This window comes from Elaeis guineensis, chromosome 15 (genome assembly GCF_000442705.2).
Source record: "Elaeis guineensis isolate ETL-2024a chromosome 15, EG11, whole genome shotgun sequence".
NCBI classification, from domain to species: Eukaryota; Viridiplantae; Streptophyta; class Magnoliopsida; order Arecales; family Arecaceae; genus Elaeis; species Elaeis guineensis.
In genome coordinates, this window is record NC_026007.2 from 52,494,379 (window position 1) to 52,522,187 (window position 27,809).

Sequence of the window (27,809 nt, forward strand, 5' to 3'; positions counted from 1 at the left end):
GAAATGAAATGAGTTTAATTTAATTTTATTTATCATTAGATGTGCCAGAGCTCACATTGTTGACTGACTTGCATGCATTCAGTTTGGACGCAAAAGAGAAATCAGAAGCCCAACTACATTGAAAAATCAAAAAAGAGCAAGAACCAAATCTCTCAGGATTTTGTCCTCACAACTGAGAGTGGTTTTTATTCTTCATCACTCTTTGGGGGGCCCTTCCACTTGAAATTGTCTGCGTAAGACTTTAACTGCACAAAGGAAAATTTCAGAACAGAGAGAGATTCAAGTCAAAATGACCCAAAAAAGAACATATGGTAACCTCAAAATAGTACGTACTGTTGCTATGAAACGAACACTTGACTGATAATACTTTCATAACGGTAAAAAAAACGTAGATGACAAACTTTTATTTAATCGACCTTTCATCCAATCACAAGGCTACCATGGAAGAACGTCAAAGGAACATGCTTCTTAAACATTTAGCTGAAGTTTTTTAAGCAACTGCAATCAATCTCACATATTGAGAGAATGGAGTGGAAAACATAGGATCACGTTATTGTTGGAAACGAAACAGCAATTATGCTCCGATAGATTAAGAAATTTATAAGATCCGCTAGCTGAAAGAACCATTTCAAGATCTTCTGAGAATCCAAGTCTTCAGTGGCATATAACTGATGTTGGATAATCAACAGGCTACATGTTACTTGCTACGACCATGACTTGGCTCTGCTATGAATCACCTAGAGGATGAGCCCAAAACTTGTGCACTTGCGATTAACAAGGTGGACCATGGATATACCTCTTCCCTTGGTCCTTTTTACTGTTAACCTCATAACAGGCTAAACTCACCGGCTGAAAGCACAAATAGCCTGTCTATTACAAAACCGGTAGGCAAATACTCTTAGGGCCTGTTTGACATAGCTTTTGTTCATTTTTTTGCTACCAAAAACCCATGAAAAAGACCAAACTAGACTGAACAGCATGTACAATGAAACCCTTTTATTTTTAAAATTGTAAAAACTCTGTGGAGTTTTTGGTGGCAAAGGTTTATTGCTTTCAAAAGAAAAAGTGAATAAATGGGATAGCAGAAGTTGTCCAAATGCTCTATCCAACATCAATCTTCTTGTGATAATTCATTAATTAGTTGAGAAACAAAAACACAGAACAACAACAACACCAAGCAGGGCCCTAGGACCGATCAAATTACTGATATTTCACTGAGTTTTGTCCAAATTGCTCTCACTAAATGGGCAAGAGAGCCTCACCATGAAAAAGTGTACCAAACACTTCATTTTTTCAACGCAGCCATATACTAAAAAGCCTGGATGCTACATGACACTCTTTGACACTACGAATCAAAAAAGCATGATGTCCTCACTACAAGTATCAACTTTTGCATTTATACCTAAAAGTTTTTTCAGTCTAGCATAACTTCTAGCAAAAGTTTTATCAATATTATCAAGTTAAAGCAGCTGATCCAACAAATTGGTTATTAGATAAAAAAGGTTGTACATGTTGATGGAAACAGCCTGGTAATATGGGCATGTCCCCATGTTCAATGTTTTGAAGGTTCCCATGTCCAGTTCTTCTAAAAATCTGGACAACTGATGCTCGTGACATGTGTCCAGGTAACACTGCCACGAAACCAAGGAGGTGACACATTAAATGATAAACTGGATCAATCTGATATCCCATTTAAATTCGTTGCAAACCAGGAGCAACCTCCAAGATTTTCCAACACTCAGACTGTAGATCAGGAGGGCAAATCTGATATGCAAAAGCATAAATTACAAGACAGAGTGAGACCAAAACACAGCCCCTGTAATTCCAACAGAGCAGAATACAGAAGTTCCATAAATACCTAACATCTGATTAACTCTTTAGCCAGAAAGAAAAGGTGGACTAGACTGCTAGCAAAGTTATTTTGCTTCCACCCTCAAACATAGAAAAGGAAACCAGAGCTACTACAAAAGGTCTGATGAACAGTGACAGGATTTTGGGAATAATTCGGACATCACTATACAACAATGAAAAGAAGTCGCACCACAATATCTTGTTTATGCACATCATAGATCTTATTGGCTCAGGTATAACCCTTAGCTTTCATATAACAAAATCAATGTCATTCTAACATCCATACCATTATAAAAGACCTCATAAGAGAAAAGGCCAAATTCATCAACAAAAAGGACACCTCCTCTGACTCCTAATCACATGAAGTTAAACTGAACATAATCAACAGGCTCAAGCATCTCTCAATTGTTTTCTAGAAAACACAAACCATGTTGCTTGCCATATTCTATGCTAAATATGCAAAACCACGTCTTATATAACCAGTACATATTGCTAAACCATACATGTGCAAAGTCTTATTTTACACATGATTATTATTTACATTGTATGTGCTTTTCTCCATTCCCCAAAATGTTATTCCTTTGGCAGTAAATCTTATTAAGCTGTTGCTTAATATCAGAGGATTAAGCACCATTAACCACCAGATAAGTAGCTGGATCAAGACCAAATTATAGGGATTTGAATACAAAACAGCAAGCCTCTGAGATCAATAACCAAACTGATAAAATGGAGGCAAACCTTCCCTCTGCCATCTCTCATTCAAATATAAAGACTAGAAAAGGCATCTGACTACTGGAGCTGCTCTTAGTTTTTCTGCAAGCTTTGGAGTCAATTATTCATGCTTTTGTGTCACATCAAGGTTGTTTGGCCTTCACCCATCCGTTTTCACTTTTCAGAAAAACAAAATCAACCCCATCCACCCAAAATAATCAATGTTGATCTTAGTCGCTTCAAAACAAGAGTCTCTTTAATTATCTCTTATTCCATAAACTCTCTGTTATGTATGGCATCATTTTCTTAATTGACTTGTTAGCCCTATAAAGAACTCCTTTTATTCATAACTTCTTGGCGATAGTTAATTTTCCTACTTGTTTAAATATATAGTAATGCAGGTAAGTGGAGCACTAGGCCACTTACTTCTCAAGTGAGATTAAGTGTCCAATCCTTTTAATCTACGTATAAGGGTTGTTTGTGCATATTCTTCTGGATATGCCATTCTGCGTATATACCATTGTAATTTTACAATCTCTATGTACAACCTTGCAAATTGCATTTTATCTATCCAACATTAGCTACAGTCCAAGGTTTAAAACATAACCCAACCTACAAACTAACAACTAGACCCATTTTTGATGTTAGTTGCGATGATTCCAGAGGACAAATGTGTAACAGTGTAAGAGTATTTTAGACCTTTAGCTGCCAGATAGACATTTTTCTAACATTTCCAAACTGCAGATCGTCCAGAAAATGTAACTACACCAAAAGGCAAATTGCATAGTTATACATGCAAATAACAAATATGAGGTTACACATAAAAAAAAAAAAAAGAAGCATAATTTAGAGGTTATATGTGCAAAGAACTTATTTAATACTAGGGTACATCTCATAAATACAGTGTCGATACCACACAGCATGTTAAACAAAGCATAGCCCCTATGAATGTTAATTCTCCACCTCTTTTCCTACAGCAAAAAACTGTTTCCTTTTATAAAAGCATGCACATCAATGCTTACAATACTTTAGAATTCAGGGTTTGAGGACATGCAAACAAATGACATGGTCAGATATTGTCTGATCAAACACCAAAAAAGTTATTCTCATCTATCTCACTCTGACTCCAACCATCATGAAGCTGGAGTTTCATCATTTTATTAATGTTATAACATGAGATAGGAAAACCATGCCTTGATTTCAATAGATCAAAGATGGTGGGTTAACGGACGAACGTAGCAATCTCCAGAGAGAGGCAAAAGCTCATACAAGGATAGAGTTATATGCTGCCATCCAGTGTTGACCGAACCGGCCAGAATCGGACAGTTTAGAGCATGCCGAACCATACGGCAACTTATCGGTACAGTTTTGGCCTAGAATCCGGAACACCGAAAGAGAGAGGGGGGGGAAGGAGAGGAAAAAGCCAAGGAGGCCGTTGGAGGTCATCGGAGGTGGCCGGAGAACAGCCTAACTACCGGAGGTCTACAAACAACCATGGTGCACAGGAAAGGATGAGTTGGCAAAAGAAGAAGAGAGAGAAGGGGGGTGAAGGGAGGGAAGGAGAGAGAGAGAGAGCCAACCATGGCCATTGGAGGACTGAGGAGGCCCTTAGAGAGCCCTCCCCCTCCATCCGATTGAAACAAGTGTGAGAAGCCCCTATTCGATCACAATTCATGATCCTTTATTTTTTTCACCACTTCACAGCGAAGCCAGCAAACCAATTGCCGATTTTACTATGAAGTGGCAAAAAAAAGTTTGATCATGAATCACAATACAAACATGTGCTTCTTGCCTCTGTTTCAACCATACAGAGGGACAGAGCTCTTCGAGGGCCTCCCGACCCTCCAATAGTCACTATCACCCACAGCTGGCTCTCCCTCTCCTTCCCTCCATCTCCCTCTCTCTCTTTTTCGCTCTCTAGTTAACCCTATCCCGTGCACCACGGTCGTCCACGGCCCTCCAGTGACCATCACCATGGCCGACCTCTCACACTCCTTCCTCCCCTCCCCTTTCTCTCTCTTCCTCTCCAGTTCTCCCTCTCCTCCACTTTCTTTGCCATGTCGGTTCAAGCTCGAGACAGTCTAATACGAGGGTGTACCGAACCATATCACTAATCGACCGGCATGGGATCCGCTTCCAATTTGGCAAACCTTGCTACCACCTATTTTTGGCAACATGTTTGGAAGATCTATGATGCCTACCTACCACATTTCAATTATCTTGACAAGCCAAAGGATGTTCTCAAGTATAGCCAATCTAATGTCGTAGTCCCATGTTGACTAATAAAAAGGGTGCCACATGAGTTTATTAGCTAAGGCTGGTCCACCTCCCAATAGCTTAAGCTTTTGAGCTAAGTCGGTGTTAAACTTTTGGGCGGAGTCCATGACAAGTGGTATTAGAGCTAGATATGTTGTGCATCAGAATTTTTATTAGTCATATCAGCCCCTCACTAGGAAATGACCCGATAAGATCAAGTAAGACCCAAGCCATGGGTGTCCCCCTCTCTCAAGTAGGAGCCAACCATGATGAGGGCATCACTAGATTGGATGGGGAGATTATCATTATCTCACATTGACTAATTAAAAAGGGTGCCACATGAGTTTATTGGCCTAGGCCGGAGCTCCTAACATCTTAAGCTTTTGGATTGCTAGTCCATGACACTAAGTAGACTAGACCAAAAGACAGCTCTTAGAAAGATGTGCATGCTTGTTAATTATATCTTAATGAGGAAGTTACCATTCAGGATCCATCAACATACGATAAAACAGTAGCTAGATATTTAGTAATCATTAAAAGAAATGTTGTCAAATGGGGCAGCTCTCTTGTTTCCCCCTTCAAAACTCCAGATATTGATTATTCTTATGAATGTTAGATTTTATCAGTGAATTATTTAACACCTTGTAGTCATCATGTGGAATTTCCCTTATCACATGCTATGCACATGCATTTCTAAGATAGGCTGCATGCAATTTCGCAACCTTATGGGACCATATGTTCTTAACACAATTTTTTCGTAAACTTCATAGTTGAATGATTCTTATTATATACTTATTCATCTCCATATGTTGATGATTCTTTTATAATATACAAGCAGCCACACAAGTTCTCCATAAAAACAAAAAATATGAAGAAAATGGCTCTACTTGATTATTATTGCACAGCAAGAATATCCAGCAAAATTTATGGTCCTATTTATGAAAATAAACATTTGCATCTTTGTTTCAAATTATAAATTTGCAATGGCTCAAGTAATTGTAAATAGGATAACATGGGAGGAAAGAATTACAGACCTTCAATAGAGGTGTATGACGCTTCCTCACCTGCACAAGAGATAATGGAGTCATGATGCCAAAGTCAAGAGATAAATATATACACTAGTTTTATGAGGACTAATTGAATGTACGATCTTATTCATTTTCCATAAACATGATAATGATAATACTACATAGACCAAAAGAGAGACCTGAAAAAGAAAATTCTTTTAGGGAAATGGGCGAATCCATGTTGAAGGTGATATGATAACCCATGTCACTAGCAAAATGGGACAATACCGGCAATGAGTACCATTCCACTAGGGTGATAGAATTTTTTTCTCCGTCAATGTTTCATGCATTCGATTCCATATTGCACCTGTATTCCAGCACAAGGATAGGGGCTGAGTCACCAAAACCAACTCCAGATGGAGCGTGCCAGCCAAGATGGGTTGGCACTAGCTAGCATAGACCTCAGTTTGGCTGAGATGTCACTTGTATTGGCTGTTGCAGCCGAACAGAATCAGTACCAATGGGTTCCAATATCAATATTGTCGATATAGGTCCATCCCAACTGGGACAGCTCGTCATTCCTTTTTCAAGACAAGGGGGGAAGCTGGATTTAGAGATGCCCTTAGGCATCTTGTGAGCCCTTCTAACCCCATAATGTGTGTGTGTGTGTGTGTGTGTGTGTGAGAGAGAGAGAGAGAGAGAGAGAGGAGGGTGACGGAAAAGGTGACAGAGGACATTAGCAGTGGCCATTGAAGACCTATAAAAGGCGCCCTAAGACTGGTTCTAATGCTCAAGCCTTGATTTGGAATGTGTTGGATGACATGGGGCCCTGCTGGGACCTTGCATATGGTCAATTAGTCATTATCGAATCTTAATTTTATATTTTTGCAGCAGTAATATAATGCTACTTTGGTTTTATTACGATTTCTGAAATTTCTTTTAGTCAGGGGCGTTTTTGTAATTTCATATTTACTAGACATGGACTGTCATATGGCTCATGGGTTGTATGTTAGATCTATTTTATGTTTTAGGACTTCATTTCTAATCTTTAGTTGGGTTTTATTAGTCAAATTACAGAATTATTATTTGGAGTCCAAGACCTAGTAAGATTAGGTGTATTAGAACTCTATGAATCGGGTTGTAATCTCCCATTATTAAAAAAAGTCAGTCAAAATGTCAGAGAATTTTCATAAGAAGTAATGTTTTTTTTTTGGAATTGTGTGATGCATTTCTAACCCTAGGTGTGATGCCCACAGGATTCCAAGTGTAGTGCCCATAAAATCTCTCTCTTTTCTTCTTCTTTTTTGTTTAATTATAGCACCCTAAAATCTCAAATTTAGATTTGATTCCATCCGAACTAAATCCGAGCAACCAAAAGCAACAAAACCTATATCCACCCATCTATCAATTAGCCTTCAAATTCACAAAATATACAAAATCTTTATTCCCGTTTTTCTACTTCCAGCTCACATAGAACCCTCAAAACTTTAAATCGCTCTCCATCCATCTACCAACATAAACCCCAGCTTCTCACAGAATTTTCCTACTCATTTAGCCCAGACAACCCATTAAGCAACCCTGAATTTTCCTTAATCAAGGATAACCTACATTACAAGGAGAAAGGAGAGGGAGAAGGGATGGAGGAGATGGCATTTTTCCTCTCATCAAGGAGGGTCTCGCTAACAGTGGTGCAAAGGAGGGAACTCCATTTGGGTGAGGCCCCCCAATCTTTTTTTTCTTTTTTGGGCCAAAGTTGACAAAAATCAGAAAAAATGGGAGACCCATGTTAATTTTTTTATCTGAATATTGGATATGTTGTAGGGTGGATGGCAGCCTACAACATAGTTATTTTTGTTTTTCTGACCAATATCTTATTTTCAGAAATATATTATTATATATTAAGATATTAACAAAAACCAAAATATATGGGAATTTAGTCCAAAAATATGGTAGCATGCTTGCACTCATGGTATGTGTATGCTATGATTTTTGTGGATAGAATATCTTCTTGAAACAATTTAAGATCACATAACTAATATTTTAATCAAGAAAATTAAAAGTTCCTAGGTTGCATAAAAATCAAAAGAATTATCAGCAGATGTTCTGAAGTACAAATGTAGTTTTTAAGTTAATTTCATGCTTTTCAATAATTAATGGATATTTTCATGATTTTCGGATTATTTTTAATGGAAAATGAAAAAATTGAAAAAAAAAGTTAGTTAAATATAATAAATATGAAACAAATTAACAAGATGAATTCCAAAATTGGCATTTTGTGCTTTATTCCTTAACATATAATCTTCTGATTTTCAATCTACTTTTTAAGGATAACTACTAAAAATTATAAAAATGATTTAATTGTTAAATCATGGAACATGATCAAATTCATGAGAACAACTCTGAATTAATTATCTTGCCTTTTTTCATGGATAACACTAGCATGAGTTTTGAATTATTATAAAATAAAAAATAAATATCATCGATTATCAATGAATAATATGATAAAAATCTAGAAATCTGAAATATTTTCGTGATTCTTGATTTAATTGGGTGATATGTAGGAAGAATGGATTTTAGTTTGGGAGATGGCCTCTGGTAAGAAGAAAGGTTAGAAAGAGCCTGATATTTGATGGCGCCATGAAAAGGATAGGTTTGGCGAGATATCGATGGGTATGCAATTACTGTAGCATGGACAACAAAGGAGGTGGATCACGTCGTTGAAGAAGCAATCGATGGATGGATATGGTAGTGATGTGCAGAAAGTGTATCATGGTGCTTGGGGATGTGAGGCAGCAATGAGGGACCATTGTCTAAAGTGAAGCAAGTGGCCAATAGGAGCAGGCTCAACAAGACCACAAGGCAGCTGACATCGATGATCAGCATGATAGGAATGAACAAGGTAGTGGGAGTGAGCAATCTTGAGGACTATTGGGATGCAAGAGGCTCCAGAGCTCTTACATAAATTGGAGGGAGTCGGCATTTGTGATACATTTGCCGGTGTATCAAATAGGTATGGTAGACAACAAATCTCATCATAGATCAGAGGTGAATCTCCAAGCGCATCCAAATAGTCAAAGCGGATATTATGCTCCATCCACATATGATCCCTTTTGTTTCTTCCACTCATCATATCTTGTGAGATTCGACTCTGCACATTATCACTTCTATGGATATGATAATAGCCAGGAATCGGAGAACCATATTACTTCCACCCTAAGCAAGGATGGCTGGGCTTCAATGAGTACCACTTGCACATACATGCACAGCATCCGAAGCCACAGCCCAGTCATTGTCCTATATCTTATGACCAGCAAGGATGGAGGACAATATCCAAACTGGCCCACGTTCTAGGTCCAAACTATTTGCAAGACCTGGATGTATATGAGAGGCCTCGACATTCTACATGGGTTGAGACTATTAAAGTGAGTTATGTTGATTTCCCTTTTCTATACCATATTGCAGTTGCTCTTCTCTACTTTAAATATTAAGTCTTCATATTGAAGTTCACCATCTCAGTACTCGATCCTTATCGGTATCCAATACTATGTTGGTAAAGTATCCATACGCTCACTATGGGAGCTAGTTTGGCATAACAAATCTTAATTTGATATTGGTATGGTATGATATACTGATATGAGGTAGTATGCGTCAATATGATGAACCATGGTCCATATGGATACCCACACTCAATTATCTCACACAACCTTCAACAACATCCTTTAAATATTAAACAAACATACAAAACAAGCTAGCCTAAGAATCTTCATCATGCATAAAAATTCAAAAAAATTAATTGAAAAAAAAAAAAGATTTCTTTCCCTATATGGTACCTCTATGAAGCCCCATACAATGAAAGCATTTAATGTATATATGATTACATTCTGGTATCTGTACAGTTGTTTTTTTCAACAAATCATGCATTTCTATAGAAGCAAAATATAAATCATGAATGCAAAAATGGATAATGGCATTTACTTTTGTTGAACTGAAGCCGGTCTTATTGGAATATAACAGCAATAAAAATATTTAATTCAGGAGGCAGTTCAGATAATATCATGATGCAACTATAGGTCCATGTACTAGAATAAATGTGGGACACCCATCCAGATATCTGGCTGCTATGAGTTTATATCAAAATCAATCATAAATCATGGCAAGAAATGATAGAGTATGACTATCAATGGATCACAATATTACACTGCTAGGATGGAAATGAGATGGTTGCATTGAATCAGTGAAAAAAACATACGGGCTTCACAAATTTGGGTGGAGGGTGATTCCATGATGGTTGTTAAATGGCTTTCTAATCTAACTTTTGATAATACTAGGCGGCATCCATTATTACAAGACTGTTGGAGAACATTGAGATCTTTGACTACTTTTAACGTTTGACATATTTTTCGGAAGGTCAATAGTGCTGCTGGCTAGATGGCTTCTTTCATGGCTAAGCATTCCAAATCAATACTACGGGATTCTACGACCGATTTATCTATGCAATTTTAGATATTTTACTTTCTGATTCTCAGGGATGTATTTACTCATGTTTAGTTTAATATAATATATCCGTTTTACCATAAAAAAAACATAGGTCAAGAATTCAAACAGCAGAAAACATCATTGATGATTTAATAAAGACATGATGATTTTCATCCTGGAATTCAGAAAAGTCATCACCCTTATGTCAAAAAATTATACAGGACTACAGAAGGTTCAGAGTGGCATACTTATACTTCCTACATTCTCTTTCTCAAGAGCAGTCCTTCCCAGAAGCAGATCTACCTCATATAAAAGGAGCCTATGATCTGAACCTTTTACAAATGTGTTCGAGTCTTCTTCATTTTGCTAAATTATTGATTTTTAGTATATGAAGAATTTGGGTCATGCAAAAAAAGTGCTGTGATCCTAAAAGCAAAAAGGTCGTATTGATACATGAGATGCAAGAGCTTTTGCAGACACCATGATCTTAATAAGAGAAAAAAGTTGAATGGATGGTTTTGCTCTCCATGGACCTGGTCGGTGCCTACGGACATAATTAACAGAGTTTTGCTGGTGTTCTATAATGTAATTAAAGCATGTTACCATGATCAAGAATTTAGGTACCATGCAATACCAACCGATACCATTCCAGACAAATATGGGACAATATAAAGGTAAGTACCTCTGTATCATTTGTGACCAACCAAGCCAAGTTGTGTTGGTCTGTGCTCATGCGTGCCAGTTTTGCATGCAAAGCACCGACAAGAACCAGCACAATTACATCACTTTTGCCCTGGGGCATCATCAGCATAGCTTGCTACAATACCATACCAAGCCAGCACACAAGTAACAGACACACAAACAGTAATTCAATCATTGGTCATGCATAAGAGAGGAGGTTATAGCATCTGATAATATACTATTTATAATATCTATACATAGAGAGAACCTGAGTGTGTATTCTGTATTGAAGTAAAGATCTCTAGATCCCAATGGTATTTTTTACTCTTCCAATGGGGAAAAGACAAAAGACCAAAACGTAATGCCACATGAATTGAACTCCATTGTAGGATTTCTGGTCAAAGATGCAAACCTTAAACATTTTTGTTTTAGAAAAAGCATAGATTCTTCACCATTAAAGATGATATGTGACATTATATTTCAACCTATTTTAAGTGAAATTTCCAATTCCAAACCGCTAGTGATAGTGTCTAAGTTACAGAACTTTCAGTGATTCTACCCTAAATTAGCTATTTGAGATAAGTTGAAGGACGGTCTTCAATTTTGCTGAACCTAGAACTAGAGCTACCCTATTTTTAACTATAGCATTGAATGTGTAAATACTAAAATCAAAAGTCAGAGAGGCAAATTAATTATATGCATCTAAATTCTAAATCAGCAAGATATTTTAGATAAATCCTTACCCATATACAAGGTCTTGTATATATGATCGAACATGTCATCCACGTGACAAAAGTTATATCCAACCAGTGTTGTTTCATAAATTCAGTTTTGCTTTATAGAAACATTGAGCTGATACATGTGAAAGATCCTTCTCCAATCAAGAAGCTGTGGAAACTCATCCCTTTAGACTTTTGTTTAGCTTACTTAATGCCTTTCTTCTTTTCATAATCCTTAGGTACAAATGCAAGCTCCACCATCAGTTCTCACTTCTCACTTCTCATGTGACCAGCAACCTTTTAGCTCATGAATATAAAATTTAAAGGAATTTTTGCATGTATACCTTCTAAATATACAAAATTACATTAATACCATCGCAAAGTTTCTATTTACCCATATTTATAAAATACCTTTTGCTTTGCTGAATACCCTTATAATTTTTTCTTTTCATGTCTACCCATGCCATCTAATGCCGTGAAGAAACAAGACGTTTAAAATTCAACTGAATGAAATATCTTTAACAGTAGATGAGTGAAAATAATAATTATAAGGGTATACACATAAATAGTAAACTTTTGAAGGTATATGCATATAATAAGAAATAATTTGCAAGGGTATATATGCAAATAATGAATTTTCTAGGCTATATATACAATTTCAAATATTTATAAAGGGTATACATGTTAAATCCCCTTCTATTATTATTGAATTGATATACTCTAGTCTAGCTCTTCTCAAGTTCAGGTCTTATCCTCCATAAGTTTCCGTCATATATGATATTATTTTTACCATAATTTATACAGGTTAATAGTTTTTAGATAGTTGTATTCGGCATTCAATCCCAGTATCCAACCTCAGAATCATGCATACTTACAACTAGCTAAGAAGCCCATGATTTTGGGACTTTAGGGATTTGGGTCAGGATTTCAAAGGATAGAAAGAGTGAGAAAGCAAGAGAGACATAGAAAGACGGCATAGCAATTGGATTAATTTCTTAAACCACGAGTTGGGTCAAACCTATTTACGTATTACAGGGATAAAAAGCTTAATGCACAATTCTAATTAGTATTTAATTTAAACAAATGCCATTATAACTAACGTCATCAAAAAAGCTACGACATCGAGGATATACAAGCTAAAAAAGTACTTTATAAGTGTATACATGCAAATCACAACTTTGCAAAGGGTATTTATACAATTTCATATATTTAGGAAGGCACGTACACAAGACAAGATGGTCAGACCTGTCATGCATTGGAGGAATAAAAGGTCAATTCGCAATTCTAATTTATTTTTAACTCCAATAAATGCCTTTTGAACTTATGTCATTGATAGAACTGTGACATCAAGAGCACACATGCAAAAAGAGTATCCTATAAGGGTATACATGCAAATATTAACTTTATATTCATGCAATTTCGTATATTTAGAAAAGGTGTACATGCAAAAAAAATCCAAAATTAAAATAGACGTTTGCCCATTTATCATTAACTAGTACAAATTTTTTATTCCAAAAATTTAGTCAACATCATGCTTACGCTTGTTCCATAAACCATAAGACATATTCACAAAAGAAATAAAAGAAAAGAGAAAAAAATGTGACATATTTTTAATTCTTGGAAGTTAGATTAAAAAAATTTGATGAACTTTTAGAACCCTAGATGAACAAAAGCTTTTTAATTTAAGATGTCGACTTTAGTTAGTAATGAATGGTATATCAAACCTAAATTGTTTAATGGCTCTTTCTTTAGAAGATGGCAGAGCCAAGTGAGATAGTAGCTTACTGTCACGGCCCCATTAGCTGGCTTCCTGGGATGGCATGGGTTGATGCCTTTACCGTGCCAATCCCAAGTGCGCAGAGGCTTGGCGGAGCTCTGCGAGGATAAGGCGTAGCCTGGTGCCCGTATGGCCAGACCAAGTATTGGCACCAGCAGACGGGTGCCAAGATGCAGCAGCGTGCGGCACCATGGACGGGCGCGCGCTGGGGTGCGCATGGGCAGTGCACTGGCGCCATGTTCGAGCGCGCCGCGCAGCAGGGTGTGTGCGCGGCAAGTACTGGGCGCGCACAGCATAGGGCGCGCGCAGCACAGGGCGCGCGCGGCAGCAGGATGCGCAGAGGGATGCGCACAGTGCCGGAGGCGTGCGGCATAGGACGCGCGCAGCACAGGGTGCGCGCGGCAGCAGGATGCGTAGAGGGATGCGCATGGTGCCGGAGGCGTGCGGCATAGGGCGCGCGCGGCAGCAGGATGCGCAAGGGGATGCGCATCGTGTCGGTGGCGTGCGGCACAGGACGCGCGCAGCATAGGGCGCGTGCGGCACAGGATGCGCAGAGGAATGCGCATGGTGCTGGAGGCGTGCGGCACAAGGCGCGCGGCAGCAGGACGCGCGAGCCAACGGCACAGCAGAGCGCGTGGCATCAGCCCGCGCATGGGCGCGCGTGGCATCAGCCCGCGCATGGGCGCGCACGGCCGGACGCGTGCGCGCATGAGTTCACAAGGGTGCGCAGGGTGGCACCCGAGCCTGGTCTTGGGCGCATGCAGCCCGGGCCTTGGCATGCAGTTGGACGGGATTCTGAGTTGGCCCGACAGTTGCCTTCGGTTGCCTTGGTCAGTTGCTGTCCAGCAGCAGTTTGGAGGAGTTGACAGCAGTTGGCTCCCAACTCCTTGGAGCGGTTGCCCTCCAAACAGATGGGAACGGTTCTGAGTTGGTTCCCAGCGGTTGGGGAAGATTGTCCACCGCCTATGTAAGCCAAAATTGCTGGGTTGCAAAACTAGGAGTGGGTACGTTGGGATTTCGGAGAGACTGTGGGCGGGTCTCTATTATCCAGTGTATATGGGGAATTAGAATAATGAAAATCTGTGATATTTCCCTTATGTGCCTTGATATCATGTCCCTTATGGGAGGAGAGTACTGAGAGGCTGAACTAGACGTGGGTCTAGTGCCGCACAAGGCTTGCATTCTTGCAAAAATTCTGGGCGAGAATCAGCCCTGTGACAGTTGGTATCAGAGCCAGGTTTGCTCGAGTGAAGAAATTTTGGCCATTTGAGAGCCAAAACATTGAGCGTGGGGGTGGCGCTCATGCGAACGGGTGGTAACATGGAAGCTATCCGTGAGAGATTGTCCCGGTTGGAAGCAATGCTCGGTGTGCCTCAAATTGAAGCCGCTGAACCTTTGTGGTCGCAAGTGGAGAACTCGCTGGCCACATTGGTTCCGCTGCAGGAAGCCTTGGCAATGGCGCAGCAACAATTGGAGGAGATGCAATATGATGTCAGACTCCTCAAGACGGTGCTGCAGAACCCTTCGCAAGGAGATGCGCCCGTCAAGATGAAGGTCCCTGATCCAAAGCCTTTCAATGGCATGCGGAGTGCCAAAGATTTGGAGAATTTCTTGTGGGACATGGAGCAATACTTCAAGGCTGCGCATGCTCCTGAAGAGGAGAAAGTCTCCATCACCAGTATGTACTTGGTGGGGGATGCCAAACTCTGGTGGCGAACCAGAATGGAAGATGTTGCCAGGCCACAGATTGACACTTGGGAGGTGCTGAAACAGGAATTAAAGGAGCAATTCCTCCCTTGCAATACAGCATGGGTTGCAAGGGACTCCCTAAAGAAGTTGAGGCAGACCGGATCAGTAAGAGAGTATGTGAAGGAGTACAGCTCTCTTATGTTGGACATAAGGGATATGTCCGAGGCAGACAGGCTATTCAATTTCCTGTCTGGCCTACAACCGTGGGCGCAATTGGAGTTGCGACGGCAAGGCATTAAGGACTTGCCCGCCGCATTGGCTGCCGCTGATGCCTTGGTGGATTTGCGAATCAGTAAGCCCAGCAATGGGTTTTCGAATCACAGGAAGAGGCCAAAGGATGTTGGCGAGAAGCAGACCATGGATGCTGCTGATAAAGGGAAGGCTAAGGTGGAGGGTTTCCACCAAAGGAGGGATCAAGCCACTCCTCATCCCGGTTGCTTCATCTGTAATGGTCCTCATCTTGCTCGCAATTGTCCCAACAAGAGCAAGATAAGTGCCATTATTGCTAAAGATGCCTGTGATGATTCTGATTCAGAGGCTACACACCAAGTTGCACCACTGCAATTGCTTGGTGCAATGCAAGCGGAGAAAGCCAAGGAACGCCCCAAACTGATGTTCGTTCGCATGGAAGTCAATGGACATCAGCTTTCAGCCATGGTGGATAGTGGTGCCATGCACAGTTTTGTGGCTGAAAGGATAGTACCCACTCTAGGCTTGAGTATAGTGAAACACTCAAGCCGTATCAAGACAGTCAATTCCCAAGCCCAGGCCGTGAGGGGCATGGCCTTTGACGTCCAAGTGACCATTGGCGGATGGGATGGTCACATGAACCTGATGGTGGTTCCGCTGGACGACTACAATTTGATCCTTGGCAATGATTTTTTTGTCGCTGCCAAAGTGGCGATATGGCCACACTTGAATGGACTGATGATCCATGATGAGAGGAGACCTTATTTTGTTACAGGGTGCAGCATGCTTTCGGATGCTGGTGTTTGCAAACCAAAGGTGGAGATGGTCTCCGCCATGCAGTTGGCCCGTGGATGGAAGCGGGGCCAAGTAACTTACCTTGCTGCTCTCTCATTGATGTGGGCCCTGATGAGACAGCAACGGTGCCAAAGGAGGTGGCTGGACTCCTACAGGAATTCGATGATGTGATGCCTTCGGAGTTGCCAAAAGGGTTGCCGCCTCGACGTGCTGTGGACCACAAGATAGATCTTGTGCCCGACACAAGACCTCCTGCCAAAACTCCCTACAGAATGTCGCCTAAGGAGTTGGCTGAATTGAAGAAGTAGTTGGGCGAACTGCTGGATGCGGGAAAGGTACAACCATCTAAAGCTCCTTTCGGTGCCCCTGTGTTGTTCCAGGAAAAGAAAGATGGTTCCCTTAGGCTCTGTGTGGACTACAGAGGCCTGAACAAAGTCACCATTAAGAACAAGTACCCGGTGCCCTGATATCAGATTTATTCGATCGTTTATCCAAGGCTGCATACTTCACCAAGTTGGATCTACGATCAGGATATTGGCAAGTGAGGATTGCCGAAGGGGATGAACCTAAAACCACTATGGTTACGAGGTATGGATCCTATGAGTTCCTTGTCATGCCGTTTGGTTTGACAAATGCACCTGCAACTTTCTGCAACTTAATGAATGATGTCTTTTATGATTATATCGATCAGTTTGTGGTTATTTATCTGGATGATATAGTCATATATAGTGGTTCTTTGGAAGAACATCAAAAGCACTTAAAGCTGGTGTTCAATCGGCTAAGGGAACACAAGCTATATGTCAAGAAGGAAAAGTGTGAATTCTGCTGCAGAGAAATTCATTTCCTTGGACATGTAGTGGGCAATGGCACGGTGAAAATGGATCGAAAGAAGGTGCAGGCCATTCTGGATTGGGCAGCACCTACCAAAGTTGCCGAGTTGAGAAGTTTTCTTGGGTTGGCAAACTATTATCGCAAATTTGTAGCCGAATATTCAAGGAAGGCTACCCCATTGACAGATCTGTTGAGGAAGGATCAACCATGGGTTTGGATCGAAAGGTGCCAAGAGGCCTTTGAGGAATTGAAGGTGGCTGTTTCGTCGAAACCAGTGCTGAAGTTGCCCGATTTTGTGAAGCCTTTCGAAGTGCATACCGATGCCTCCGATAAAGCAATTGGAGGTGTGCTGGTACAAGAGGGACATCCAGTTGCCTCTGAAAGCTGGAAACTCAAGGAGGCAGAACAGCGATATTCTGCCCATGAGAAGGAGATGCTGGCTGTGGTGCATTGCTTGAGGACATGGCGGGTCTACCTGTTGGGTACTAGGTTTGTGGTGAAAACTGATAATGTGGCTAACACATTTTTCTTGACGCAGAAAAAGCTGTCTCCTAGACAGGCTCGGTGGCAGGAATTCTTGGCGGAATATGACATGGAATGGGAGCATAAACCTGGGAGGCATAACCAGGTTGCTGATGCCTTGAGTAGGAAAGGCATTGTGGAAATGGTTGCTGCTATTTCTTCTGTGGAAGCAGACTTCATCGACAGGATTCGGGTGGTGGCGCAATCGGATAAAGGCTACCAAAAGCTGCTTCAACAGGTTCGGGATGGTGTGACCCAAAGATATTGGGTTGTAGATGGTCTATTGGTGGGCAAAAATAATAGACTATATGTCCCTGATGGCAGGGGACTGAGAAGACAACTCATGAGGGAGTCCCATGAGTCCCAAGGGGCGGGACACCCAGGAAGGGAGCGTAGGATTGCTCTCTTGTCCCGTACATTTGTATGGGCGAAGATAGAAGAGGACATCAAGGCTTATGTCCGGTCTTGCTTGGTGTGCCAACAAGACAAAGAGAACGAGGCTAGTTGGGAGAAGGAGACATCCTTGTGGCAGTTTGGAGAGGCGATCCAAACTTACTTGTCACACCTCCCTCCGAGGACGTCGGGATCTTCGGGTGGCGGAGGTTTGTCACGGCCCCATTAGCTGGCTTCCTGGGATGGCATGGGTTGATGCCTTTACCGTGCCAATCCCAAGTGCGCAGAGGCTTGGCGGAGCTCTGCGAGGATAAGGCATGGCCTGATGCCCGTATGGCCAGGCCAAGTATTGGCACCAGCAGACGGGTGCCAAGATGCAGCAGCGTGCGGCACCATGGACGGGCGCGCGCTGGGGTGCGCATGGGCAGTGCACTGGCGCCATGTTCGAGCGCGCCCGCAGCAGGGTGTGTGCGCGGCAAGTACTGGGCGCGCACAGCATAGGGCGCGCACAGCACAGGGCGCGCGCAGCAGCAGGATGCGCAGAGGGATGCGCATAGTGCCGGAGGCGTGCGGCACAGGACGCGCACAGCACAGGGTGCGCGCGGCAGCAGGATGCGCAGAGGGATGCGCATGGTGCCGGAGGCGTGCGGCACAGGGCGCGCGCGGCACTGGGCGTGCGTAGCACAGGGCGCGCGCGGCAGCAGGATGCGCAAGGGGATGCGCATCGTGCCGGTGGCGTGCGGCACAGGACGCGCGCAGCATAGGGCGCGTGCGGCAGCAGGATGCGCAGAGGAATGCGCATGGTGCTGGAGGCGCGGCAGCAGGACGCACGAGCCAACGGCACAGCAGAGCGCGTGGCATCAGCCCGCGCATGGGCGCGCGTGGCATCAGCCCGCGCATGGGCGCGCACGGCCGAACGCGTGCGCGCATGAGTTCACAAGGGTGCGCAGGGTGGCACCCGAGCCTGGTCTTGGGCGCATGCAGCCCGGGCCTTGGCATGCAGTTGGACGGGATTCTGAGTTGGCCCGACAGTTGCCTTCGGTTGCCTTGGTCAGTTGCTGTCCAGCAGCAGTTTGGGGGAGTTGACAGCAGTTGGCTCCCAACTCCTTGGAGCGGTTGCCCTCCAAACAGATGGGAACGATTCTGAGTTGGTTCCCAGCGGTTGGGGAAGATTGTCCACCGCCTATATAAGCCAAAATTCCTGGGTTGCAAAACTAGGAGTGGGTACGTTGGGATTTCGGAGAGACTGTGGGCGGGTCTCTATTATCCAGTGTATATGAAGAATTGGAATAATGAAAATCTGTGATATTTTCCTTATGTGCCTTGATATCATGTCCCTTATGGGAGGAGAGTACTGAGAGGCTGAACTAGACGTGGGTCTAGTGCCGCACAAGGCTTGCATTCTTGCAAAAATTCTGGGCGAGAATCAGCCCTGTGACACTTACCACTTTAGGTTTGATCTTAACCACAGAATTTCCTGATCCTAAACCATCTTCTAGATCAACCTCCCAACCAGCTTCAACTCCCAATCCCTAGGAAATAGGATCCTCTAGTTCTCAAACTAAAACCCCAGAAGAAATAGGCTTTTGTTTTCGCCATAGGATACTTAGTGCCTGATCCGATTCTCTTTAGGATATGCACCTTCCCATCAAGACAGATAAGGAATTGTGGTATGTCATAGAGGCTGAGTATGGAATGGATGATGCCAGTCTGGATCGATTCACCATATCCAAGTTCAGCATGGAATCGAGGGATATAGTTTTAGTAACATTACAGGTCCTACTTGAAGTAGAATAAGTGTAACTCATAATCAAGGTATAAGTCAGAAGGAGACCAACACCATCAGAAGTTTGTGTTTGAGAAACTCAGGACTCTACCGGTGCATCTATAGAGCTCCAATTTTTACAATGGGGAGCTCCATGATATGTGATTTTAATTTGGATAATTAGGTTTCATTATTTCTTTTCTCTAAATAAAAAGACTACAGTCTCTCATCATCTTATCTTTTAATAATAAATAGTGGTAAGAGCTAAGCACTCATCATGCACTTTTCTTCCATTATCATGGGCATGTATGTCCATAGTATAAAGTAAATACCTCGTTTCCCTAATGATTTTTTTTTCCTCCAAATTTTACCCAAAAGCAATCATCCTCTTAAATTTTAGTGCGATGCAACAATTAGATATCATCAGAAAGCACTTGCAGCTCCATCTGGCCGAGACAACTTCTAAAGAAAATGCATTCTACATATCAGATCCAAGATAACAAGAAAAATCATAATAGTTTCCATGGCCACCAACAACATCTTGGAAATTTCCAACTATTGCAGGTCCAGAGCACAATAAACGGAAGTCAGCACAAGGGGACCGATCGGTGATAGTAAGTCCAAGTTTAGAATAAAGGTTCACCAAGCAAGGGTACAATTGCATGTCTGTCTGGCAAAAGCCAATAGACGAGACAGGTGCAAAAGGACTTGTCAATGAACTGCTGCTTACTCAGCTAAGAGTACATTACAAATGACCAAGCACTAAATTTCATCTAAACACAGTAAATATTCTGTTCAACATAGGCATTAAAAACTTGTTTATATCAAAAGTTGGTTGTATCATCTTTCACTAAATTTCATCTAAACATAGTAAAAGTTATAAATGAGCAATGCTTACCACATAGTCCCATCCATGCTTCTCAGCAAATGCTTTTGCAGCTTCTTCACTGTCAAAACTGAGAGCTGCATCACCCACATTAGCATATGGGTCACCTGTGGAAGTCCAGCCCATCAATGGATTCTCCCACCTACAGGCAATATGGTGTCAAAACAAGTACATAATGCACAAGACTCAACTGAATCATTTTTGTCATTATACTATACCATATCCTAAGAAAAACCATAGACCACAAGAAGAAATGAGAGACAACAAGCACTACAACAGAGACAAAATATAAACAAAGTTAACAGGAATCTTTATGCCCACACATGCATAAGTGTTGATTCATGGTAAAGAATGATCTGAGAGAGAAGCTGAATTTTACTATTGCAACCCACTTTGTGCAAGTCCAGATTATTTATCCATGGTGTTGTCTCTAGTGCACGAAGAAATAGTCCCAAAGGCCAAACTTCTGGTGCACTCATGGTTAAAGAAATTAAAGGAGGCCTAATCAAAACTGGAGAGCGTTTCTCCTAAGCTGCACTCAACACTTGTGGCATATGCTGCTTAGGTGAAGAACTGTTGGTTTTCCCATATCATGTGACCTTATTCAAGACCAAAAGAAGACATTTCTTTGCTTTTTCTTCTACCCATTCTTATTCCATCTTTCTTCTCTCCTTTTTTTCCCAATCTAAAAGCTTCGTGCCTTCGGTATTACACCTCCTAACAATGGAAATGATATGGCTTAAGCAAAAAAGAGGGAGAAGAGATAGGGAAAGAGGAGAGGAAAGTAAGAAAATAGAGATAATAAGTGGGATACACCAGTACATTCAAAGAAACTTAAATACAAATTTCATTCCAAATTCTTCATTATTCACTACCTTTCTTTTCCTACTGCATATCTATTTATATAGGCACAAGATGACCTTACATATACGACTGCATTAGCCATTACAGCTTGCCAAAAATCAAATAAATAAATACTTTTACAAACTCTAAAAGATACCACACATGAAACACAATTAATAAGCTTAAAAATATTAAAAGACAGATTCAATGTTAAAATTAATACTACACTTCAACTTCTTGGTTAAATTATAGGCCACTCCAAAATGGGAACCAACCAAGATGGGCTGACCAAGATGGTTGCTCCATTGCTTCAGTGTCCGATGCTTTCACTGTGTGGAACTCGCCCTCGAGTTCAAATCTTTGTTAAGAATTGGATAGTATAGGCCTATAGATGTCTTTGCTGTGCTACCCTCATGATGATCTTGATGCTATGATGAAAACTTCAGAGGATGATAGCCTTTCATTTGAAGAAGTTCAAGTTGTTATGAGTTCAGAAAGCATCGCCTGAAGTTGCTCGAACCTTTTGTTTTGTTCTTCTAACTGATTGGTTACTTCTCTGAAAATTTCATCTATCCTTCTAGTCTAGCCGATCATCCTTCATGTTCATGAAGTAACTCCTCAGGATGTGAAAGAGATTCATCTTACTTCTTGCTGTTGCAGACCACAATTTTAAGATGAAGATATCTTCTTGAAGAGGGAATACAAAAAAGGATGAGAGGTCGAACTAATATTTTGATACCAACTAATGTTGGATATAGTAGGAGCTTAAGCAAAAGAAGGAGAAGAGATAAGGAAAGAGGAAAATAGGAAAAAAGAGATGAAAAGTGGAATCAACCACTAACTTCAAAGAAACTTTAATACAAAGGTCATTCCAAATTCTTCACTATTCACTATTTTTCTTTCCCTACTATGTATCTATATAGACGCAAGATGACCTTACATATCCCACCGCATTATACTTATAATTTTCTAAAAGATAAATAAATAAAGTAACAATCCTAGAAATACTAAGATGCACATTCAAGATTAATAACATAACACTAAAGCATAACAACCACCAGCTATTATAGCATAATTAATACTAGACTTTGACTTCTTGACTAAATTATAGGGCACTCCAAATAGGCTGAACCAAGGTGGTTGCTCCATTATCCCCACATCACCTTTAGGCAGTAACACTCTTCCTAATTTGGCCGGTGCATTCAATTTATATAGATGGCACTAATACACTTTTCAGTCAGCAAATATGCTTGTCCATGACAATATTACTTCAGTAGTTGACAAGGCATATGTATTATAGAATATATTGCTCAATTGATCTCTAAGTTGATAAGTACCCCTATTTCCCCATCCATCATGATACTGCATCACCTATCCTCGTAGCTGAATTAGTTGATCTGAAATTTGCATCATAAGCCTTAAACCGAATGGGAAAAAATGATTAAAGCTCCAAATTCAATGGTAAACTATCAAATGATCCTCAGCTAGAAATGTTCTTTCCAAATGCAAGTGTCAAAAAAAGAACTGGACTAAAAATGTAAAATTTTGCATCATCGTAACCTTTTTCTCAAAATCCCTCATGAAAGGAAACTATCACTACATCCCTCTTTCTTTCTTTTTTTTCTGAAATCCATGGTTTCCTAGATTTACACTAATGTTTTAAAGAAATCCATTGTCCTGAATGCCTCTCATCATGTCTTTTAGTAGTGGTTATTCACAAAATTTATATTTTGAAAGTAGCATAGAATAAGCATGATATGTTTTTTTAGCTATCATTTAGGTTATTTGCAATTGGAAAATAAAATTCCCATGTCATGCTGACCAAATATATATCTCCCAAACTACACATGGGATAATTGCGATGGTTACATGTTTAGGAGTCATCAGCTAGCTGTATAGGAGATCCAAATAGCTTCGCTAATTTTTGAAACAAATGGACTAGCATAACAAATGAATGCAATGTAGATAAAATTGTAATTGACATGCTCAACATTATAAACATAATTAAGAACAATTAGCTATGCTGAAATACACCCTGCATGAACAGAAGGATTTGAGAAGTCCACATTCACAGACGAGACCTTAAAACCACATTAGTGTCCATCAAAGAAATTCAACAATCTATTGTGCAATACGATCACACTAAAAAATTATGTTACAAACATTGACCATTCCTCCAAACTAAAAAGAAAAAATAGGAAGTAAAAAATCAGTGAGAATCATACTTCTGGGTTGACATAAAATTGATTTTCCACTTTCCAACTTTTCCAGAACCTTGCTGACTTGCAGTCCGAGCTGGTGAATAGATCATGACCTACAAAAAAAAAAAAAAAAAAAAAAATGCAAATGAACACAAAAGGAATCCTTCTGTCCAAAACATAGAATAGATGAAGCAGACGAGATACACTCATTCAATAAATAATACAAACATGCATGGGAAGCTGCATTGAATTTCCCAAATCCAGTCCTATAAATTTTGATCTATTTTTACACTGCTCTATTATCTCATACAGAATTACAAATCTAACATTAATATTATTTTTTTAAAAACATAAACAATAGAATAGTGTTGAACATTTGCATTTTAATCTGTTTATGCAGTTAAAGAGCCTATTAAACTGTTAAGCAAAAAGAATAACTATGACATCACAATTAGCCACATTATATAATGGTAACTTGTTAGAAACATTACACTTTTAAGGGAAATGACTTGTAAGATTGGCAGCTGTCTTAATCATTAGGGGTATGTAGCATCGTTCTTGATTCCAGGAATAAAAGGACCAGAGCAGTGGAACATATGATAATGATAAGAATAAATAAAAATAGAAAATTATTTAAAATAAAGAATATATTGAAACAAAAAATTGAGGATGAGAACAAAATGAGAAAGATAGAGGCTTTTAGGGAAAAGACAATTCCAATTAATCTCCCTTGTTAAACCAGACAAGTTACTGAGAAATCCTACTCATCAACTGGCATTCTAAGTGCTATGATAGGCTAAATATTACCTGAAGTGGCCTGTGAGGAACTTGACAGCTGAACATAAAACTTTGTTCAATCCTTCCATGAAACATTGACTCAAAGTCAGTGCAGCCAACCACGTTTTGAGAGGAGATGGCTTTTTCACTAATAGAGAAAGGCAGGTGTGTGGATACAGTAAGATAATTAGATTGGGAGTACCTTTGTTCACAGACAGAACTGACAAAATGAATAGCTTCTGGTTAGATGAGGCTAAGACTGGGCACATGTACGTGAAGTCATAAACAACCATGTATATCTCTTCTTGGTACACTTAAATGTGCTGCAAGCAATGCATTCAAGGGTATGCAATGCTTACACAAATAGTTTTCTTTTTTTTTTTTTAAGAAAAAAAAGTTCCACTTAGCTGGTATACTGAATATCTGCTTTGATCATTAGGTCAATAATAGAACATAATAAACATTGACATGCTATGAGTTTAAAGAATCTATGGATCATTATTTAAATTGATAAACTGACGACATGGACAATATAGCATATCAGTAGATGTTTAAACAGCTGAGTTACCAAATGACTGCTTAGCATTATTTACAAGGAAGAATCAAATGATCAAGCATAGCCATTCCAGTGGCTACCCAAGTGCTTCAATGGCCGTTTTTGATAAATTCCTATAGGGACAACTAGCCTTCATCGTCGAAGAGTCCCTTTGAAAATAGCTAGCAAACAGTTGGTTATGCACTTGAAAAGGAAAAGGTATTGACATATTATACATCTACTGCCAATTAAAACTGCCTTATAAATTTTCTGTTTAATTAAAGGAACATAGTCTCCAAAAAGGTATAAAGCTAACTAAAGAAAATTTAATAAAATTAACATTTGCTTTCACAAGGCAGATTGATCAAGTAAGGATTTAGAATGTCTTTGCTTTATCATCTATGTGAACTCAATAAGTTGTTTTAGGTATGCATAGTTTATGTCATCAACAACATATAAAGAAGTCCAGATTATTAGAAAAGAAGAAAACAAAGCCTTAGAAAACTAGGATGGGCATAGTGAGAAAGGGAATTCAAGAGAATTCTCATTTCATTAGATTTGCTTAGGATTGGAATAAGGAAAAGCACAATCTGGAGAACAGTCAATGGATGGTACGAGGCCTACAAAATTTTTAGTTGGCACATGGCAAAGGTTCTTTTTACAAGGGAATCCTCAGAAAGATTTGAAATGTATAATGAAAATAAACCAAGACTATGAGCACTCTATGTATAAATTTCCAAATTTTCAACAAGTGCAAGATGTTGATGCATTTAATTTGAATTATCTAGTCATGCCAGCAAACAAAACAAACATAATGCAATCTAAATGGCTCTCTCATATTTTGTAACCCCACACAAGTGTCAAATATTATGCCTGCATCAAGAGAAAACATTGTTGTATTGTCTGACACATTATCTTTTCTAGCAAGCAATATGATTACAGGTAAGCATAAATTCTTAGATATAATTACTGATTGGTGACAGAAAGGAGGCATTTATCCACAAGTACAATGCATAATATATGCAAGCATTGATCTACATTGTGCAGACCAATAAAAATTGTAATTAGCTGGAGAACTAAAGCTCATACAGTGCTCTAAAAACATTGTTTCTTAGATCACATGTTTGGTTAAAATGCTTCAGAATATAATAAAAATAAGGTTTATCCAAGAATTTGACATTTTTTAGGCCTTCCACAGAGACTTTAAATGATCATAGATATTATGAGATAAGAGATATACTTCCATACATTCAAAATAATTAATTGTAGAATATATCAATGCTTGTGTATCGATATGAAGATCTAGAGTTTTCATAGCTTTAGAGAACAATTCTTACCCCTCACCAACCCTTCTTTCATTTCATACATTATCCATATTTAAGATATTGACAAAATAGTACACCTTATTTCTAGTAAGTTGTATTCACTATAAGTAGTATATGTCAAAAGTACATTTCAAAAATTAAAAAAAAAAAATGAAAGCAAATTTAACTGTAACAATGCTAGCATACAAGAAGATGTAAATGTCATTCAAATTAACCGCATCTACCTCACAATAATTCATATAGTTCATAAATAAATGACATGAAAACTATTATAAGAGTCTTTCGCCTTGCAAGCACCTCATCTTGTCTTATAATATCCTTCTGGTCTTCCCTGGCTTCAAACAAACAATTCCACAACAATTCTGCAATCTAGCTACTTCACCGCACTTACACGGAGGGAAGAACAAGGCTTAGAATTCATAGCAATTCATCACCTTATCATTGAGACTAGCTTTACTAAGGTAATAACCGCTTGATATCATTTTTAACAAATTTCAGTTGACATGAATAAGATCTTTCATGGTAAAAGTGGGTTAAAGAAAGTGAAGCTGGAAGTCATGTACTTTTGAAGAGATATTTGGTGATCGTGTTTTAAGCTAATTCTTTGATCCAACAATCTCTTTAGATGGGTAAATATCAAGCATCAAAAACAGTCGAGTCAAATTTCTTTCTATTCACACAACATGCTTGCCTGATATGAAAGGATCCATGTTTACTAAGACGTCCTTTTCCTCTCATTTCCAATATGGACAACAAGTCTACAAGCACAAAATCAATTCATTGAGGTTATAATTTTGGCCAAAAAATCCGCTTTCTTAATCCACTAATGCCTGTAAAGAAAATGCAATAAACTTTCCAAAATTTTATGCCCTCAGCTGTCTAATTGGTTGTCCAAAACAGTTTCCGAGGCCCAGATCACCGAAAAAAGTCATAGCTATTAACGATTCAAATGGCTGAATGAAATTTAAGAAAAAAGAAAACAAAATCAAAACTCTACTGCCTTTTGGAATCTGACCTCTTTATATAATAGCGAAATGATTTCGATTGGGAACAAAAGGAGAACACATAAAACAAAAGAAACTGATCACCAATAGAAGAAAAGTCGGGCAAATTCGAGAGGATACCTTGCGGCGGAGGTGTTCTTGAGGAATCCCGGAGATGATTCCAATCTCCCCGGGCTTTCGTTCGACGAGGGCATCAGAAGCGAGCGATCTCGACTGTGAGAGGTGAGAGGAGCGGAAGAAAAGTAGACGAGCTAAGGAGAGGCTCCTTCGTTGCAGCGGCGCGGCCATCTCTCTTCTGCCTCAACGCCGGAAAGAAGGGGGATGGGGGGCTTGGGCTTCGGTCGTCTTCCTGGAGTTCCAGCGAACTGTGATATAAAAAAGAATAACGTGTTGTGGTTTTTTTTTTGGTAGAGCGGGCGCACTTGGGTGTAGTCCACTGGACCTAATCGATTCGGCCATGGAAAATGCTTTGTGCAGTGGCGGTGCAGAAAATCTGACTTGAAATGCATAATCATT

At 40.0% G+C, this 27,809-nt stretch overlaps 1 protein-coding gene across 1 annotated transcript; it reads right to left on the bottom strand.

Moving 5' to 3' along the window:
- On the bottom strand, positions 1 to 27,698 carry LOC105057959 (NADH dehydrogenase [ubiquinone] iron-sulfur protein 4, mitochondrial). Its single transcript, XM_010940695.3, has 5 exons — positions 27,414 to 27,698; positions 23,677 to 23,765; positions 20,621 to 20,750; positions 5,853 to 5,882; positions 1 to 245 (listed from the first exon to the last, which is right to left on the bottom strand). The coding sequence occupies exons 1-5, from the start codon at positions 27,579 to 27,581 to the stop codon at positions 186 to 188; spliced, it is 477 nt and encodes a 158-aa protein (XP_010938997.1). The 5' UTR covers positions 27,582 to 27,698; the 3' UTR covers positions 1 to 185.
- Between the last annotated feature and the right edge of the window lie 111 nt (positions 27,699 to 27,809).